At 38.3% G+C, this 19,874-nt stretch overlaps 1 protein-coding gene across 10 annotated transcripts in view; it reads left to right on the plus strand.

Annotated features, from left to right (window-relative positions):
- The window catches only part of GK (glycerol kinase), a 68,342-nt gene that overhangs the window by 24,616 nt on the left and 23,852 nt on the right, over positions 1-19,874 (plus strand). For 4 of the 10 annotated variants that reach the window (XM_080651870.1, XM_080651868.1, XM_080651872.1 and 1 more), the window contains exons 5-12: positions 2,741-2,824; positions 6,654-6,727; positions 9,500-9,637; positions 12,938-13,047; positions 13,545-13,611; positions 14,930-14,947; positions 17,215-17,250; positions 17,628-17,695. In XM_080651870.1, the coding sequence (XP_080507996.1) occupies positions 2,741-2,824; positions 6,654-6,727; positions 9,500-9,637; positions 12,938-13,047; positions 13,545-13,611; positions 14,930-14,947; positions 17,215-17,250; positions 17,628-17,695 (595 nt within the window). The remainder of the gene's footprint in view (positions 1-2,740; positions 2,825-6,653; positions 6,728-9,499; positions 9,638-12,937; positions 13,048-13,544; positions 13,612-14,929; positions 14,948-17,214; positions 17,251-17,627; positions 17,696-19,874) is intronic. The other 6 variants (XM_080651873.1, XM_080651867.1, XM_080651875.1 and 3 more) reach the window with 3 other exon arrangements.

Here is a 19,874-nt window from a genome sequence, read left to right on the forward strand (position 1 = left end):
TACATATTGGTTAACCCTGGGCCAATTATTAAACCTGTGTAATCTGTTGAGATCTGAAAGAACCTTGAGCTTATTTTTTTAATCTTTTCTGGACTGAGTTATGTTTCAAAGTATCAGCAGGAAAGAAAACCATAGCTGGCAAATGACTAAAACTCCTAAGTACACTTGGCCTTAAACAACAAAACTGTGGTTTTATTTTTATTGTTTTGAAGATTTTTCACTTTTGTAAAATCTAGAATGGCCAGCTGTATCAAGATCCATCTATTTTTCATTATTTCAAGTTTTTTATGACAGTTCTTTGAATGCCTTATGTCTCCTTCAATCCTGGGTGAAGAAATACTGCCATATTTTGCAATGATTGGATTCTTAAACTCTGGCAGTTTACATTTAAAGTAACTGAATTAAAATAATATTGAATATAAACTAATTGAAAAATAAAATTTAGCCCAGCGGGTGTGGCTCAGTGGTTGAGCATCGACCTATGAACAAGGAGGTCATGGCTCAATTCCCGGTCAGGGCACATGCCCGGGTTGCAGGCTCCATCCCCAATGTGGGGTGTGCAGGAGGCAGCCAATCAATGATTCTCTCTCATCATTGATGTTTTTCTCTCTCTCTCTCCCTCTCCCTTCCTCTCTGAAATCCATAAAAATATATTAAATTAAAAAAATTTTAAGCCCTGACTGGTTTGGCTCAGTGGATAGAGTGTTGGCCTGCGGACTGAAGGGTCCCAGGTTCGATTCCGGTCAAGGGCATGTACCTTGGTTGCGGGCACATACCCAATAGGAGGTGTGTAGGAGGCAGCTGATCGATGTTTCTCTCTCATCATTGTTTCTAACTCTCTATCCCTCTCCCTTCCTCTCTGTAAAAAAAATTAATAAAATAGATTTTAAATAAAATAAAAAAATGTTAAAAAAGAAAATTTAAACTTTAAAAATGCAAAATAAAATAACTGCATTAGATTTTGACTTTGAATTCTCCAATCTTTAGTGTTTCTTCATGTTCTGTTTATTACTATGAAGTCATCCTGACTATACCTGTGTCATAGAGGTTTAATTCTGGATTCAGACTCTGGGTTCAAATGGTGACTTTTCTACTCACTACCATTCTGTGCCTGTTCCCTTGGGAGCTAAACTAAAGAAATTAAAAGTGTTTAATAGGTTTGAAGTAAAGACCAGTGCCTTAGTACATGTAGGGTATGTAAAACAGTGTGGCTGACTATATGGCCACTCATTTGAATTGGCTGATATAGCCTTTCTAATCCAGGAATGCCAGATGAAAAGATGATTTATACATGACACGTGTTTTAGGGGAAATGCAGAGCCTACCCGGGTTTCACACTTTTCTCAATCATTGGCATTTATACACCTAACACTGAAATAGGTTTCAGCTCCCACATTCTGGCATATACATAGATGTATTTTAATTCATCCCCTCCCCCACTCCATTTTTCCTTTGGCCTCACCTGATTTCTGAAAAATGTAATCAGGGACAGTCATCAGTAATCTCTTCTTTGCAAATGACCTTTTACCCAGCTTAATTAATAGCTTAACTTTTGGCAAGCGGTAACACCTGGCAAATAAATCTGGTTTACTATTGTGTCTCTTGTGGGGGAAACTCAGTAACACTTTGTGTAGCTGTCAGCAGTCCTTGCTTAGGGTGTGTTCCATAACCTGGAGCCTCCCATATTCCTCTCACTTCCTGTCAGGCCACTAGCTCCTCATAACAGACCATCTCAGAGGAGATGTATTATTTGCCTTTGCTTCTAGTCAACAAAACAATTTAGATTATCTCTAGTGTATTTTTTTTCCTTAGGTACTTTTTCTTTCTATTGTTATGACTAACCAAAAATAACACAAATTTCTAAATATTCTCAAAATAACTTTTTCCTTCGTGCTGTTACTACATCACTAAACTAACCCCTGGTCCATGGGCACTGAGGCAACTGCATTTCTCTTCACTCTTAAAACTTTGTTTTTCAGCACAAACCAAATCTATCAGATATACCGGAAGTGGCTTTATTTGATACAAATGAAAGTTTCAGATCATCCGAGTTTTTTTGTGTTTTTTTACTTTGATGGTCTGAACCATTTAAATCCAATTTACTTGGTCTAAAGGGAAATGCCTTCTAGAAACAGGCTGTATAATATTGCAGACCCCCTAGCGTCTATTTTTCTTATTTAAAAAAAAATAACTTTGGAACTTAGCTATTTCCTGTTCCCTCTGAATATGCTATTTCTTTTTGTGGCGATGGCCTTTCACTTCCTGCCACTGTAGCAGGGAAGTGTTTTCTTGGGGACCAGCCTTCCCAAAGCAGCCCCTTCATCCCTTCCTGCGGATGGCCCCAACACAGATCGTGACACTTCCTAAGCATCCCTTCCTAACATCCCCTGTGGATGTGCTCACTCACTATATCATGCAGCCTTTCCACTTCAGTGGTTGGGTTAGCCGCTAGTAACCAACTGAGCCACTTTTCCAACTAGGTCGCAGATATGTGGCCAGGTAGGGAAGAGTCATCCTGAGCAAAATACGGGTCTACACCTGGTCTTGTCCCGATGGAAATGCCATTCCTTCTACCCCATGTCTCTTCTTTTTCTGCACTCAAATGTGTAGAAAAACGTTCATTCTGATGAACTTGCCCAAGTGAATGAGCTACCACTCCTTAAGTGGTCAACAAGAGAACACAGACTTTGAATCTGGCCATCTCTAGCATGAATTGCCATTATTTCTCCTAATGCTCCAGCCGCTCCAGTTTCTCCTGGCCCTTCAGATCCAGTTGCCGTTGTTCCCTCTGGCTCTTCAGTTCCAGCTGCTGGCCCTTCCTCAGGTATTGGTGCACTGGCTGTTGCTCACTTCCCGGCCTTCCAACTCAGGCATACTGGGGGAAATTGACCACTGCCGCTGGATCTGGATCTGGCACTTCTTCTGATCATTCTCAGAAATGACCTCCACAATGGGCTTAGACTTCCAGCTTGGGATCTTCTCTTTGGCTTTGGGTCCTTGACTCTGCAAATCTAATTCTGCCATCTTAGCTTCTTTAATGAGCTCTAATTTTTGTGTGTTCTTAATTTAATTAATTTTGAGCATTTGTGAATTGCTTGGTAGTATACCAGCCACTGACATTTTCTTTTCTCTTTGGCAGTCTTACTAATTCATTGTATGTATTCTAATTGTCTTAAGCTCATGGGCCATAAAAAAAAAAAGTAAATATTAGGCCAGCCCTCTGTGATCATGGAATAATGGAATGAGAGGGATTTCAGAGAGCATCTAGTTCAACTGCCTTATTTTATATTTAGGAAATCCAGGTCACATAGCTTCTTGGTGGCAAAGCCAGAAGACACAGAACTTTGATCTCCTGATTTTATACCCAGTGTTTTGACTCTTTCGGGGGGGATGGGGCAGGGAAGTACATTCTGCGGATACCACTGTGGATACTTAGTTTTCAAATGAAGAGTAAAGTGCCCAGTTACTTAAGTGTTCCTTGTCAAGGAGCACCAGAGTCACAGAGCCACTGGGACTCCGGGAATTACCTGATCATCATTCCCTGTCTTAGTTTTTTGTGTGTGTGTTTTTTGTTGTTGTTGTTTTTAATATATTTTATTGATTTTTTTACAGAGAGGAAGGGAGAGAGATAGTTAGAAACATGGATGAGAGAGAAACATCAATCAGCTGCCTCCTGCACACCCCCTACTGAGGATGTGCCCGCAACCAAGGTACATGTCCTTGACCGGAATCGAACCTGGGACCCTTCAGTCCACAGGCCGACGCTCTATCCACTGAGCCAAACCGGTTAGGGCTTAGTTTTGTTTTTTAATAAATGACTGAAACAAATCCAGTATCCTAAAGAACATGCCCTAGAGAAGAGGTTCTCAAGTTCTAGTATAATACTGAAGAACCTGGGATGTGTTGGTTTTTAAAATATATATATTTTTTTTATTGATTTCAGTGAGGAAGGGAGTGGGAGAGAGAGATAGAAACATCAATGATGAGCAAATCATTGATCGGCTGCCTCCTTCGTTCCTCCTACTGGGGACCTAGCCTGAAACCCAGGCTTGTGCCCAGATCTGGAATTGAACCATAACCTCCTGGTTCGTAGGTTGATGTTCAACCACTGAGCCACACTGGCTAGGCGAACCTGGGATGTTTATAACAAAAGTAGAAACACTCAGGCCTTCCTTGCTTAGACCTGCAACCAGAATCCTGTAAGGTGGGGCCTCATGTGTGATTTCCAAGTTTTTCAGGTGGTTCTGGTGTGCTTTCTGAGTAAGAACAACTGCTATGGAGTCTAGCAGTGTTTCTTAAAAGAAGTGTATTTCGGTGCCACCTTCCCAGGCCTATTATCCTAGAATTTCTGGGTATTGGGGTCATCTTTAAGCTCCCTAGTGATTGTTATATCCATTAAAATATAGAAGAACGCTGATCTAGAAGGCTTTGAATCATTCAACAAAAGGCTTAGAGCAATGGCTTTCATGTCTCGTTCATTTCCCTTGGCAAGAAATATATTTTGCATCATGATTCAGCAAACCCACAGAACTAAAACAAAAGTTTCATAAGTCAATACTTACCCTACCAAGTTCAGTGAGCTCTGATATTTTCAACTGTAATCCAACCTATTTCATTTTTTAAAGTAGGTCATCCAAACTCATTAAATTGCTTTTAAACCCCTAACCCACTGTAGTTTAAAAAACTGAGGGTCAAGATATTAATTCTAACTCACCGATTTAATACTTTTCCCTCAAATTGCTCTACTTTTCCCAATTACTCCTATTGAGCCATTAATACCTGCTTGCCCCATGAGGAAAATCCACTTTTGTCAGAGTCATACAATACTTCCACTGTGTAAAAAGTGGACTGCCCTTGTTCCCTGGACATGGGACATCTTGCCAACTCCATGCTGCTGCTGCTAATAGCTGTATTAATCACAGTGCAAGTAATAGAAAAACTCAGCCACACTAAAAGAAAAAAAAAATTTAAGTAATTATTTTGCTCATGGAACCAGCAATCCAAGGGTAGCTTAGTTCAGGTGCTGATTTATTCCAGACTCAAATCACCTGGATCCCCACAAGTCTGTTCCTGGGATGGCTCCAGATGTGGCCGATTAAATTCTCTCTTCGTGAGGGCAGCAGGCCCCAGCCACACACTGCCAATCTGAGCTGAGAAGAGGGACTCCTGCATACTGAGCACAAATCTCAGTTGGGCTGATTAGACCACATGGCTCTCTCCTGAACCTACCACTGGGGTCAGGACAGGATACTGGAGCTGGAGGTGGGGTAGAATCTCAGGCAAACCACATGGCAGAGGATGAGAGAAGGGTGATTGCCTAAAGAGAATTGGAGATACTTCTCCCAGGAAGAAGATGAATGGATGCTGGGCAGCCAATGCAGATGTCATCTGTAGGCTGTGCATTTGCCTCCCATTTCCTCTTTGCCTCCCACTTCCTTGGTTGTGACAAGCCTTTTCTTGCTGCGTTTCACACCTGTGGAAACCAGTAGTGTCCTGAAGTTCCCGGTTTAAATCTCATGTACAGTAGCCACTGTCAATCCAGCACAGACAGCACTCAAGGGAAATGACAGTTTAAGTCATTAGAAATAATTGATTAAAATTCACTACCAGAATTTCACTGTTTTTTAAATTAAGAGAAAGAAGTAGTAGTTACGGGTGACCCAAACTAGACAATAACTGTCAGTATTCGAAGGTGTGCTGGACCAACCTGTATAATCTTCCCTTGTGTCCTTTAAATAGACTATGGGAGTAATCTGAGCACAGTCAGTACCTAAAAATACCTAGTGACCACTAACACATTAAAAGTTAATAAAAGTTAAGTACAAAACTTAAATCCAGCAAATAAAGCTCAGCTGATCCTATTGGTTACCTTTCACAATTGCTGTATGTATCTAATGCTTTCTCTTTCTCAAGCCTTTTGTCATGAAGCAGAACAGAAATGCTTTCTAATAGGGGATCAGAAAGTGAATGATAGTTATTTAGTTAAAAATAATGTTCTGTTAAAATGGAGGTATTTTTGTGTGTGTGGTTTTTTTGTTTTGTTTTTTTTTTACAATCCAGCATGGAGAAAGAATGGTGAAATAATTCTTTTAATGATTCCAGGTTCTTGTCCACTTTGAAAGAATTTAATGTAAATAAGAATTTCATATATGAGAGAATCAATCTTATTTTTCCCTAGATAATAGTATCAGGTTCTCTACTTTGTAACAAATTGCTCCCAAGTTTTCAAACATATGTGCTTTATACACGGTATGGTGATCCTGGGCTGTGCATTCTGCCTTGGCAACTAGCCTGATTAGCATTTAGATGTTCTCTTGCACTCATGTATGCTTAGAAAATCCATATCCAAAACATTTTTGGTGCTTTTTTTTCTTTCTATAAAATGGATACAAAATAAGCAATAAGCACCCTAAGGTTTGTACTGTTCTCCTAACTGGGTTTGTGATTTTGCATAAAAGCTTTAAATTCTCCCTCTTAAATTTAGTCTCTAACAATATGCCCATTCATTTCTAATTTTCTAATTTCTGTCTTTTGAAAGCTATAGCATTTTAATTGCTTATGGAAACTAATCATTCTCCTATCCTTGACAGTGATTAAGAACTGATTTGTTTTTAATGAAGTTTTTCATGTATATTAATTTTTTTTATCTATAGTTTGGCTTGATCTAAGAACCCAGTCTACCGTTGAGAATCTTAGTAAAAGAATTCCAGGAAATAACTTTATCAAGGTAAGAGATCTTTTCAAAAGTATTCTATAAGAATGCTCGTTTAAAAATGAGAGATTTCACCAGAAGGATTATTTGGGCCTTACATCTTACTGCACAATAGTTATTTGATACAATTTATAGAGTATGGCTCTGCAGATAATTGAGGACAAATCAAGTCATTTCTGTCTTCCTTGCCCTGTGATTGATTGGAGGAATAATATTCCAAGATTGGTTGGCTGGAGGGGATTATAAAGTACCCTTGTGGTTTAAGCCATATTACCCAGGGAGTGCTGCCTGTAATTGAACCCTGCCTTTGAAATCCATCCCTCTTGTTTCTACTATCCATCAAAGAAAGTTCTGGGCACTTTTGAGTGCTTAGGCATCTGGATTCAGAGAGAAAAAGTAGAAGATCATTTTATTGATTTTAGAAAGAGAGAGATTGATTTTAAGGGAGGGAGGGCAGAGAGAGAGAGAGAGAGAGAGAAACTTCTATGTGAGAAAGAAACATTGATTGCCAACCGTACATGCCCCAACCGGTAATCAAACCCGGCACCTTTTGGTGTACTGGACAAAGCTCCACCCAACTGAGCCACACTGGCCAGGGCCATTTTATTGACCTTTTTAAAAAACTAAATATTTTTAAATATATCTTGTAATTGATTTTTAGAGAGAGAGGAAGGGAGAGGAATAGAGCAATAGAAACTTTGATTGGCTGCCTCCTGCACACCCCTTATTGGGGATTAAGCCCAAAACCCAGGCATGTGCCCTGGCGGGGAATCAAACTGGTGACCTCTTGGTTCATGGGTCGTATCTCAACCACTGAGCCACACCAGTTGGGCTATTGACCTCTTTATTGAACACTTCCACTCTCTTCATATGCATATGGCTAATAAATTGCCTAGTTTTCAGTCCTTATGTTGATCTCTCTTCAGGTAAATGAAGGGAGAGAGAATTTTTGAAACAGGCAATTTTCTTAGCATGGTCAAGACCAAATTCCCCTAGTATTCAAAAGGAAGTTCTGTTTTTTATTTATCCCTTTTATATTTTTCCATATGACAACTTCTTGTGGTTCTTGGTTTTGAAACTGATGTTCCAATTCTATTAATTACAGGATGCATGGAACAGATTGACAGCGCTCAGAAGGGAGGGGGGATTGGATAAAAGAAGATGAAGGGATTAGAGAACGAACATATGCATAGCCCATAGACAGAGACCAATGGGGTGATGGCCAGAGGGATAGGGGGGTGAGGGAAAGTAGGGTGGAGGTGGGCAAAGAGTGGGGGAATGGTGATATCTGTAATAGTATCAACAATCAAAATAAAAGTTTTTTTAAAATCCTATTAATTACAGCAGTTTAACAACCATTCCCTGCCTCTACCCACCCAAATAACTTCTGACTACTCCTGAATATACCCTTATCATTTTCTATTGCTCTCTTTCTCATCCTGTCCCAGTGGTCAGCAAACTGCAGCTCACGAGCCACATGCGGCTCTTTGGCCCCTTGAGTGTGGCTCTTCCACAAAATACCACGTGCGGGCGCGCACGTACAGTGCGATTGAAACTTCGTGGCCCATGCGCAGAAGTCGGTTTTCAGCTCTCAAAAGAAATTTCAATCGTTGTACTGTTGATATTTGGCTCTGTTGACTAATGAGTTTGCCGACCACTGCCCTATCCAATCTTCACCCTTATATCTAGCTACATTGTGCTCCCAGGGATTCATGTTTTTCTCTAATGCTATTTTAGGCAATTTTTACACTTTCTACCTAAGTCATGAAAATGAGATAATGCATAGTACCACACTATTAGTTTTGTGGGAGAATAGTCCCATAAATTATTTCCTTTCATTATGTTTGATCATTTATCTATTTTTTTCTAGGGAAGCTAGAAGCCCTAAGTTAAGACTCTTAACTTACAGGTTGCATTAAAGTACTAAATCCTTTCGTTTGAATTTCCTTACCAAACATATCCATAGGAGATAAGAAGGAAAAAAATATCACTTTTTGTAGTTAGGTGATAAATGAGGAGATTGGGATAAGGAGGGAAAAGATAGTTGGCATTATTTTGATGTGTGTATTTTCTTAACCAGTAATAAAAATCTGGTATTTAATATGGAAACAAAAATAAGAGTTGGACCTGATCCATTCTCAAGATTAATAAGCCATGTGTGTTTTATTATTATACTTTAACCTTTATTCAATTCACCTTCCCTTTATTTAATTTATTCGCTAATCTAGGCAACTACTTTCTTACAGAGAGCAGCTCTGTTTTGCTTTAATCTGTGTGTCTTTGAGCAATACTTTATTCTCCACTAATTTTATACTATATTATTTGAATATGAATGTGTGTAAATATATATTCATAATATACAAATTTTATACATATCAACATAATGTGAAGTCCTGTTTTAGAACAAATTTTTCTGGTTTTGGTCATCAGTTTATATTTGATATACAGTACCCCATGATTATTGATAGTTTATCACTTTCATGGAATATAAAATAAAAATCAAAGCTTTGGACTAAGTCATCACAGAAGTCTAGATTACAGGGTATTGTGTTATTTCATTTTCTCTTTACCTTGCTACGTGGATGCTCTTTGAACTGCAAACGTATCACTGATCTTTGTTCATGAGTATGCTTTCCTGTGCCAGGAGATCGAATATTTTTATCCATAATACCATGCATGGAGTTGCCTATTTAGGGCAGCTGAATATTTTGTGATTTGTGGGGGTTTTTGGTTTGGTGTTTTGTTTTATTTTAAACTGTTATGAATTTAATTTGCAATTCTTTTTAGTCCAAGACAGGCCTTCCACTTAGCACTTACTTCAGTGCCGTGAAAGTTCGTTGGCTTCTTGACAACGTGAAAAAAGTTCAAAGGGCTGTTGAAGAAGATAGAGCTCTTTTTGGGACTATTGATTCATGGCTCATTTGGGTATGTTTCAGTAGATGCAAGTATGGAAAAAATTTTAAAGACTTTTTTAAACTGCCTTGCCTACTTTCTGTTTTCTATTAAGAGTTCAAACTTTTCTGTTGGCAACTTTTATTCAGAAAAGTCACTGAAGAAATAGCAGAACATTTCAGCCTTCCTTTGAGAGGCATTTTTGCCTACTTCATCTTTCTTCCCCCTCTTGCTTTATATCAGTAAAAATGGAGGATGATTACCCAAACATCTCATCTATTATCTTTAGAATAAGTGATTTAGGTAATTAGTAATCAGTAATTTAGGTAGCCTTTTTCTCTTGTCTATCATAAAGTTTTCCACTAGGCACTTCTTAGAAGAAATAATTATTTAACATAATAAAATGCCTAGGCTACTTTTATCATTTGCTTTCAACATTACACAGCTGTCTGTCTTGTATTTAATTAAGTGGTAATATGAAAAATCATAGTGGAAATTTCTGATATATAATCTTTTTGCCTAAGCTCAACATGGATAAATAGCTAACATTTCAAACATTTTCCAGATATATCTTTAAAGTACATGATCTTTCTCTCTCTCATTCTCTCTTATTTTTATTATTATAAGTATTTTTAAATATACCCCAAAGTAGAAGGAATAGTATAACAAACCTCTACAGCAGTGAGCCAGCTATGGCCAGTCTTGTTTCAACTATATTCACATATTCTTTCCCCCCACAGATAATTGTAAAATAATTGTAAAGCAAATCCAAGACATATAACTCTATTTGTAAATACTTCAGTATTCCCTAGGCAGTTTGGCACAGTGTATAGAGCAGGGGTGGGCAAACTTTTTGACTCGAGGGCCACAATGGGTTCTTAAACTGGACTGGAGGGCCGGAACAAAAGCATGGATGGAGTGTTTGTGTGAATTAATATAAATTCAAAGTAAAGGAGCGGAGGGGAGAGCAAGAGAACCCTCCGCTCTTTTGGCTCCACGGGCCGGATAGAACAGCCGAACGGGCTGGATCCGGCCCGCGGGCCGTAGTTTGCCCACGGCTGCTATAGAGCATTGGCCTGGGGACTGAAGGGTCCTGGGTTCGATTCCAGTCAAGGGCACATACTTTGGTTGCAAGCTCCTCCCCAGTCCGGGCCCTGGTCAGGGTTCATGCAGGAGGCAACCAATCGATGTGTTTCTCTCACATCGATGTTTCTGTCTTACCCTCTCTCTTCCACTCTACTTAAAAATCAATGAAAAAATATCCCCGGGTGAGGATTAACAAAAATAAATAAAATTTCAGTGTTGTTTTTTTTTTATCCTCACCCAAGGATATTTTCCCCCCCATTGATTTTTAGACAGAGTGGAAGGGAGGGGGAGAGACAGAGAGAGAGAGAGAGAGAGAAACATCTCCCACACGCCCCCTGATTGGGGCCAGGGATCTAACCTGCAACCGAGGTACGTGCTCTTGGCTGGAATGGGGCCCTTAAATCCAAGGGCCGATGCTCCAACTACTGAGGCAAACCAGCTAGGGCCACTTCAGTATTTTTCAACATTCAGGGAGCTTCAAGGGAATATTGTCCTTATTCATACTAGCCAGATCCTCATAGCTGGTCTTGAAAACCACTAAACTGTTCGAAAGATCACTTTACACACACACACACACACACACACACACACACACACACACACACACACACCGGGTTAGCAGGATATGCTTTGTGCTCATGGTCAGCAGTTTTCACACGTATCATTCACAGTTGAAATAGTTCTGACAATTTGACAATGGCCTGGAAGCAGAGTAAGCTACAATTTGGGAACTGTGAACTGCAGGGGACTCGAGGAAGCATATCCCCCACCATGATGACTTTCTCCACTCTTATTCCTTTCTTTCTCTTTTTTTTTTTTTTTTTTTTTGTTAATCCTCACTCAGGACACTTTTCCATTACTTTTTAATTAGAGTGGAAAGCAGGGGGAGAGACACATCAATTGATTGCTTCCCGAATGTGCCCCCACCAGGGCCAGGGATCAAGCCTGCAACCTCAATCAAACCAGAGGCCATTCTGTCCGAGGGCTGACACCCTAACCACGGAGCCAGCCAAACTGGCTAGAGCCTATTATTCCTTTCTTATCTCATTGCTTCCACATAAAAGAAAGCAGCATTAATAATAATAATAATAAACATTTAAAATCATTTTTAAGAATTAAAAAAAATAATAAAGCATTAGTGCTTTCCATTCTAGGCCAAGGGTATTAACATTAGAGTTTAAAACTTTCAAGATAATGTGCTTGTATCAGCGCAAGCACAGCCCAATGAGAATTGTTCCAAAACAAACCAAAAAGAATAGCAGCAGCACAGGGTTTAGTCAGATCCTGAAGCGGCAGACATTTCAATGTACTTCACTTTGCCAGATTTAGTAAGACACTGCATTTTCCAAAGATAAAAGGATGAAGACAAAACTGATTTTTTTTTTTTATCAATTAACTAGTACTGTGCTAATATGGTGGCCACTTGCCCTGAAATGTGGCTAGTCTGAATTGAGATGTGCTGTGAGTATAAAATACACATTGGATTTCAAAGAGTTAATATAAAAAAAAGGGTAAAATGTGCCCAGCTGGTGTGACTCAGTGGTTGAGCATCTATGAACCAGGAGGTCCCATTTCAATTCCCGGTCTGGGCACATGCCTGGGTTTTGAGCTTGATTCTGTAAGGAGGCAGCCAATCAGTGATTCTCATTATTGATGTTTCTCTCCCTTTCTCTTCCTATATGATGAAATCAATAAAAATATATTTTAAAAAATAAAAAATCTATAATAATAAAAGCATAATATGCTAATTAGACCAGACAACCTTCCGGACGAAGCTGGGGCTGCGAGGGAAGCCCGGGCCCCAGGTGCCTGCTGGTGGCTAGAGGGAAGCCCAGGTCCTGAGTGCCGGAGGGAAGTTGGTGCCAGCAGCTGGGAGAAGAAAGGCCTACTTTTGCACAAATTTCGTGCATCGGGCCTGTAGTAAAATAAATAAAAACAAAAGGGTACAATGTCTCAGTAATAATTTTTTTATATTGAAAGGATATTTGGATATATTGGGTTAAACTAAAATATGTAGTATGAAAATTAATTTCACCTGCTGCTTTATGCTTTTTAAGTGTAGCTACTAGAATAATTTAAATTACAAATGTAGCTCACATTATATTTCTATTGGACATTGCTGAAAACTAGAAAATTAAGTAATTAAAATGTGTCATTCTGCTTTATATGCTGATTATGGCCCTTAACAAAATGTAGATTAAATTGCAGATAAGTACAGATTTAACATGTCCTTTTTATTCTATCTAGTGTCTGACAGGAGGAACCAATGGAGGCGTCCATTGTACAGATGTAACAAATGCAAGTAGGACGATGCTTTTCAACATTCATTCTTTGGAATGGGATAAAGAGCTCTGCGAGTGAGTTGTGTTTTCCCCTAAGAACAGTTTTCAAATATGTTACCTATTTATAAAGTAAATCTTATTATTTTCCGACATCAATGGAGCACTAAACTTTCCATGTTGGTATTTCTAGTACAACATGCAACATAGACTTGTTGTGTAGTCTTTTAAGAGAGACTGTTGTTGCATGTGCAATAAACATGCCAAATTAAATAACTGCCTTGATTATTCTCCAAGAAAGATTAGGTTCTTCTAGAACAGTACTTTGGTTTCTTTGTGCTTTTTATTTTTTATTAATTGGCTTGGATAAAATTAGAATGTTAAATATCTAGCAATGCAACTATGTTCTGCTGGTTTATTTGTTACTATTTAATTTTATACTCAAATACATCCATTTACTAATTGTTACTTACATTTTTACCTTTAAGTGCATATAAATGTTTCCAGATATTTATTTAAAACAGTGTTAAATACCCAACCTTATCTTATTGTTGTTGTTGTTTTTTTTCTTTCAGATTTTTTGAAATTCCAATGAAAATTCTTCCAAATGTCCGGAGTTCTTCTGAAATCTATGGCTTAATGGTAAATATAAATTTCCATTTTCAAAACTTTACTATTCAGAATTTAAAAGTCAATTGTGTAACATTTGATAGTTTGAGAGTTGTGACTTTTCTCTGAACATTGATAGTATGTAACTTAAAATTTTAGTATTTAAATGGTTTTATAACTTAAAAATCATCGATTCCTTACCAATTCATTTTATATTTTATAAACTTGAATTGGCTTTTCTTTGAGTATTATACTTTTGAAATATTACTGGGATAGTCTAACTACAGAGGGTGGCATGGGAATATTTGATCTATTTTATTCTTTTAATCCAAATAACTGTTTAGTAGCTGTGGTATCTGCTTTTAATTTATAGGAAGGTCTCTTCACATTTTAGTGGTGTTCTTTTTTTCTCTTGAATCTCTTCTTTTTAAATTTATTTTTTATTTAAATATAGTTGGTATACAATCTCTTTTAATGGCCAAACCATGTTTTAGATTACATTCTTTGTCAGCCTGAGCAAAACTTTAGCAAAGAAACAGAAAGCGAAGAGTCTGTTTCTGATATATGATGGCTAATTAAACTGTGTTCCATAATGGACATTTTTACTCTTGTTTTCATTGAAACTCAGAGAAAAAGTAGTTTCAGCAAAAGAATGCAATTAGCATCATTGAGTAACTCTGATTACACATCAGGAATGAAAAGCTCTAGGAGGATTCAAACTGATGTTTGGACACAAAAATCTGGAATTTATGCTAAAAATTAAGAATACACCTAAGAAAAATTGCAAAAAAAATAGACATGGCAAATATTAGGAACTTTTTTTGTAGTTTTAATAATAATTAAGTTGAATACTAAGTGCTCTGGATAAAGCTTGAGCAAGAATTCTTAAATGTTTCATTCATAATAAAGCCTTTTACAGTAATATGCAGTTTTTGAAAATATATTTTTATTGATTTCAGAGAGGGAGAGAGCAATAGAAACATCAATGATGAGAGAATCATTGATCGTCTGCCTCTTGCATGCCCCACACTGGGGATTGAGCCGCAACCCAGGCATATGCCCTGACCAGAAATTGAACTGGTGACCTCCTGGTCGATGCTCAACCACTGAGCCATGCAGGTTGGGCCAACATGCATTTTTTTAAGGGTTAGTCACTGCTTATCTATAGTAAAAATGCTTTGATGCTTTTATAGCTGTCTACAAAGTGACTTGAGTCAGTGGGGAAAAAATTATTCTTGAGAAACCGTTTCAGAGGATGGTTGGAAAAAAAACAAACGTTTAACGGGCTAGTTTTCTCTTGCATTTAAAATATTATGCTTCTGTCCCCCTTTTTCCCCCTTGCTGACTATAGAAAATCTCTCATAGCCTGGTGAGTAGGTTTCCCACCAATTATTCTACCCATTCATTCGGAAAAGATACAGTGCACTTCCATTTAGTTTTAAACAAGCGGAAGTCCATTTACTAAACAGAGTTATCTAGACTCATGACTCTTCAAATTATTATAAGCTCTAGTCAAGCTTTAGGTTTTTTTAAAAATTTCAATCTTATTTGTTTGTTTATAAGTTTTCCATAAGACTGAGAGTAATGTTTCAAAATAAAAGACATGGGTAGTTTCCTGGCATAAGAAATTCTGATGGCCCCCATTACAAAGTACAGTTGTGATGTGCTTTGGCTTTAGCATAACAGGTAAATTAGATGTGGCTTTTAAATGTCCTAAACATCTACCTTGTCCAACCTTTCAGACCAGTTAGTTGGAAATGCACTGTCGCTTTTTCTGCATGCTTCACCAGAGGATGTTCCCAGGAATCTTCCAGAAACCCCTCCTTACGAAGAAAAAGGAACTCTTTCTCTGCCTGACCTCACATAGTAGATCCTGCTGGTAGTTTGATAATAATATAAGCAATAGAATAAGCAAAAGCTTCTTTTACTATTTAAATATATTAAGATATACAGCCTCTAGGTTTCCTACTGGTTCACTTTTAGCCTTTTATGAAATTTACCCTTCACTTAATATCCAGCTTCAGTAAATAAAAATAGCAGGTCTTGGATTAAAAGGAAAGCATGGGAGAACTAGAATATCCACTATCTGAGGATGTTTTCTATTCTGTAAAGCAAGCATGTCAAACTCAAAGGCTAAATAAACATGGTTTAAGTTTATGTGGGCTACAAAAAAACAAAAGCTTCCATTTTCATAGAAACGTAGGTTTATTTAAATAGAGACATGCTGAATACAAAGGGCTGAAATAAATGACTAATCGTTAACATAAAATAATAGAACATTTTAATAAAAATTAATATTTTTTCTTGAACATTAACTTATCAGACACTGAATAACTGCACAAATTAATAAGTGTGATGCAAATAAACCTATTTTTCTTGTTCTCTGAAAGCGAAATATTTCCTGTTGTGCACACCAAACAAGTCAATACAAGACCAATGATGTGGCAATCGGCTGCTAAAATATTTGCTGCTGGTGTTAGTGGAGAGAAATGATGTGCCTGTGTGTAAGGGAAATGAATGCAACAAGATTATAGTCATCAGTCATTAGCGAATCTTGTAGTTTGTTATTAATAATTATATATAACAGGATATTGTAAAAATTAAGTTATGAAATTTTTATTAAAATGTTTCTTACATACCATTATATTGGTTGGGCCGCAAAAATATTCGCTGTGGCCGCAAAAATATTCGCTGTGGCCGCATGTGGCCTGTAGGCTGCGAGATTGACATGCTTGTTGTAGAGGGTTATTTCCTTATCATCAGAGCCATATGAGGTGGCTTCTGTTCGTACCCTCACTCTAACAGATAGGGGGCCCAAGGTTCCCCACAGGCCAGGAAACTGGCCCACAAGGGGCAGACTGAGGGGTGAGTCCAAGCTTTTGTTTGGTACACTTCCTAGTACATCACACCTACCTCGGGGAACACATTCCTTTCCCTTAATTCCTTAATACTAGTACAGATTGCTTTGTGTTAGTGCGTCAGCCATTTAAATCTTGTTTTTATTCCTGGAATGCTGGCTATGCTTGATCAAAATAAAAACCACTGCTCAAGATATAAATTATCTCTTGCTTATCTAAACTTAAGGAATGATGTTGGCTATGAACAAGTAGTACTCAATACCTGAACACTATTGTGTTACTTATTTTAAGAGCTGTTTGAGTAGGAAGAATAGTTGGTAAAATGCAGCCTTCCAAAATAAATAAGTCCGGCTGGTTTCATAGCTATTTATAAGAATGCATTAGTCTTTTCTTAGTAATGGCGATAATAGCAAAGAGCTAATGGATTTCAGCGTTCATGTAGCCCAGGCCCCATTTTGTAGATAAATAAATCGAGGCACAGAGAAGTTTCAGCGGCCTGCTCAATGGCTTAATACTTACTAGCCAGGAGTAGAGCCCACGTCTCCTGAGTCCCAGTCCAATGCTTCATGTCCATTCTCCAATGCCATGTCTCTTCTTGTCATTTTAGGAATATGTCTCATGTCTATCTCTGAACCACTCATGTAGTTGAAACACTTGCTTTGTCTTGTCTGCCCCACATGCTCTGGCATGTCACTGTTCATGTTCATTCCCATTGCAGTTATGTTAGTAGAGCCAACAGTTTGTGATTACTCATAATCCGTTTTTAAATTTTTAATAGAAAGCTGGGGCCTTGGAAGGTGTGCCAATATCTGGGGTAAGTTTCACTGCCTAACATCTCCCTGCTACCTCCCCACCCTCACCCCTTCCTTGTTAAGGCTTTCCTGTTATATCTTAATCTATCTGCCCCTTCCTAAACGGTGGGAACGAAGTAAGAGCAGCAAAATCAGCTAATTCTTGTTCTTGTGGGTCGAGAATCTTTTGAATAAATTAATTCTTACGGTCCCTTCCCATACCTATTGTCTCATAGGGGTATTAACACATGAGAAAATGGCCAAGTGGAGGCTATGCAAAAAAGCATAAATAGGTTCATTCCTTGATAAATAAAAAAAGGAAAGATAAATTCTGTGGCTCTTATAAAAAGGAAATGAATGATATTGTCTTAGTGTCCTTTATTGTCATTTACACTTTCAGTGTTTGGGGGACCAGTCTGCTGCATTGGTGGGACAAATGTGTTTCCGAGATGGACAAGCTAAAAATACGTGAGTAAGAAACAGACCTGAGAACCAATGATGTTTTGTTTTTCCCTTTGGTGCTTTGAATGAAGAAAAGCTTCTGATGTTCATCCAAGCTGAAAACCAATAGCTTAAGAGTTCCAATAGGAATATGTACATTGTTTTTATTTTTCTTTTTAAATCCTCACCAGAAGATATTTTTCCACCGATTTTTAGAGAGAGTGGGAGAGAGAGGGAAAGACAGAGAAATATCGATGTGAGAGAAACACATCGATTGATTGCAACCGAGGTACTTGCCCTTAGCCGGAATTGAACCCAGGACCCTTCCGGCAGGTTGACACTCTATCCACTAAGGGCCATTTGTTTTTCTTTATCTCCTTCAAAGAAAATATACTATGCCTTATATAAACACATTGGCGAGGCTTGTGAAGACCTTAATTTATAAAATCCAATACCTTTTCCAATCCAGAAACTAAATTTTTGTTTACAGTATTCATGCCTCTTTTGGAGAGGTTGGCAGGGATGTCTGAGCAGAGGCGAGGAAGAGCCATGTTTAAAACTACAATTTTCAACATTGTTCCTGCCCTAAACTTTCTCACTATAACCAGAAAGTCATATTTCTGTGGAACTTTCAATGCTATTCTCCTGGCATTGCGTTCTCTCCATTATCTGGAGCTTCCCCTTTGACAAGAGGCAGGGGAATGATAGAAGTAGAGATTTGGTGCATTTTTCTCCTAATCTCATCTCCTTACTACTCACACACAAAGAGTCCAACAAGCCTCATATCTAAGAGTAATAAGATTACTCCCACTGTAGGATGAGGAAACAGATGTTCTGAGAGGTTAAGCTAATAAGTGACAGAAGCGATCGTTGCACCCAGATCCATCTGATTTGACTTTGCCAGGCTCTTAACCCTCTACACTTTATTGTCCCCTGTGTCAATAAAGATTTCCATAGGGCTGGCCAGAGACTATCTATATTTAATTGTTCTTTTCTTGAGAATTTCCTAAATCTCCCAGCAATGTTTAACTTCAGTGATTAAGTTCGTCTTTTGTGACTAATGGAATGTTGAACATTTTAGATGAAATGTTCTTGTTGTCTCGCGGGTCAGCAGTCCTCATGAGAGAGTGTGAGAGTTCTTTTAGCGGGGAGGGGGGGGAGATAATGAAAATTCTTTGCAGGTCATGCATGATATCCTGAGGTTGCCATGAATAAGAGAGCTTGGGTACCTCTGCAGCCACTGCAGTTTGGAGAAAGGAAATAGCAAATTAGAAGATCTTTGGGCACATATTTCTCTTCCTGGGGAGGAAGAACACAAATATACAGTTAATCATATTGTAAATGAGAACTTCAGTGCATAAGAAACTTGGAAGTACGGCTGTTGCATTCCAAAGGGAGGAAAGAAAACCCACAAAAGATTATGTTATCAATAAGATGTTTTTATTTTTTTGTTCTTGATGGGGCCATCTGTCTTTTTAAAAATCTTTATTGTTGACAGTATTACACATGTCCCCATTTTTCCCCCATTGACCCTTTCTAGCCCACTGCAGGCCTTCACCACTCTATTGTCTGTGTCCATGGGTTATGCATATAAGCATACAAGTTCTTTCGTTTATCTCTTCCTCCCCCCTCCCCAACCCCCACCCCTGCCTTCCCTCTAAGATTCCAGTCTGTTCCATCTTTACATCTCTGGATCTATCAATAAGATGTTTTGAGGAATGGGTGATATTGGCAGGTGCATGGAACACTGAACAAAATGCAAAATGGGGAAATGGAAGACTTTGTTTAGAGACTATAGAGAACATTCAGGTTGGGAAGTGGTGGAAAATAAGGCCAGGATCATGTTGTGAAGCCCTAAATTCCAGACTGAGGAGTTTTTTGTTTTTTCTTCCTTTTTATTAAACAAGAGAACACACCCATTTTAATTATTTACTTTTCAGTAAGTTTAAATCCTTGAGGGGTACAGCATCACACGGTTTCTGTGTCCAGTGGCCTTAGCAGGAAGGTTGCTTCAGAATTTGGCATGAACCATGCCTCTGTTTCCATGAGCACAAATTACCTTTCCCCTGATGACTCTGGTTTTGTTCACATTGCCACCAGGAGTCACTCTGTTGTTCTTTGCTTAGTACACATAAGCACATCTCTTGCCTAGATAGAATTCAGTTTCATCTCAAGTATAAACACCCTTCAATTTTAAGAAGATCCA

This window comes from Plecotus auritus, assembly GCF_963455305.1.
Source record: "Plecotus auritus genome assembly, chromosome: X".
Taxonomy (NCBI): Eukaryota; Metazoa; Chordata; class Mammalia; order Chiroptera; family Vespertilionidae; genus Plecotus; species Plecotus auritus.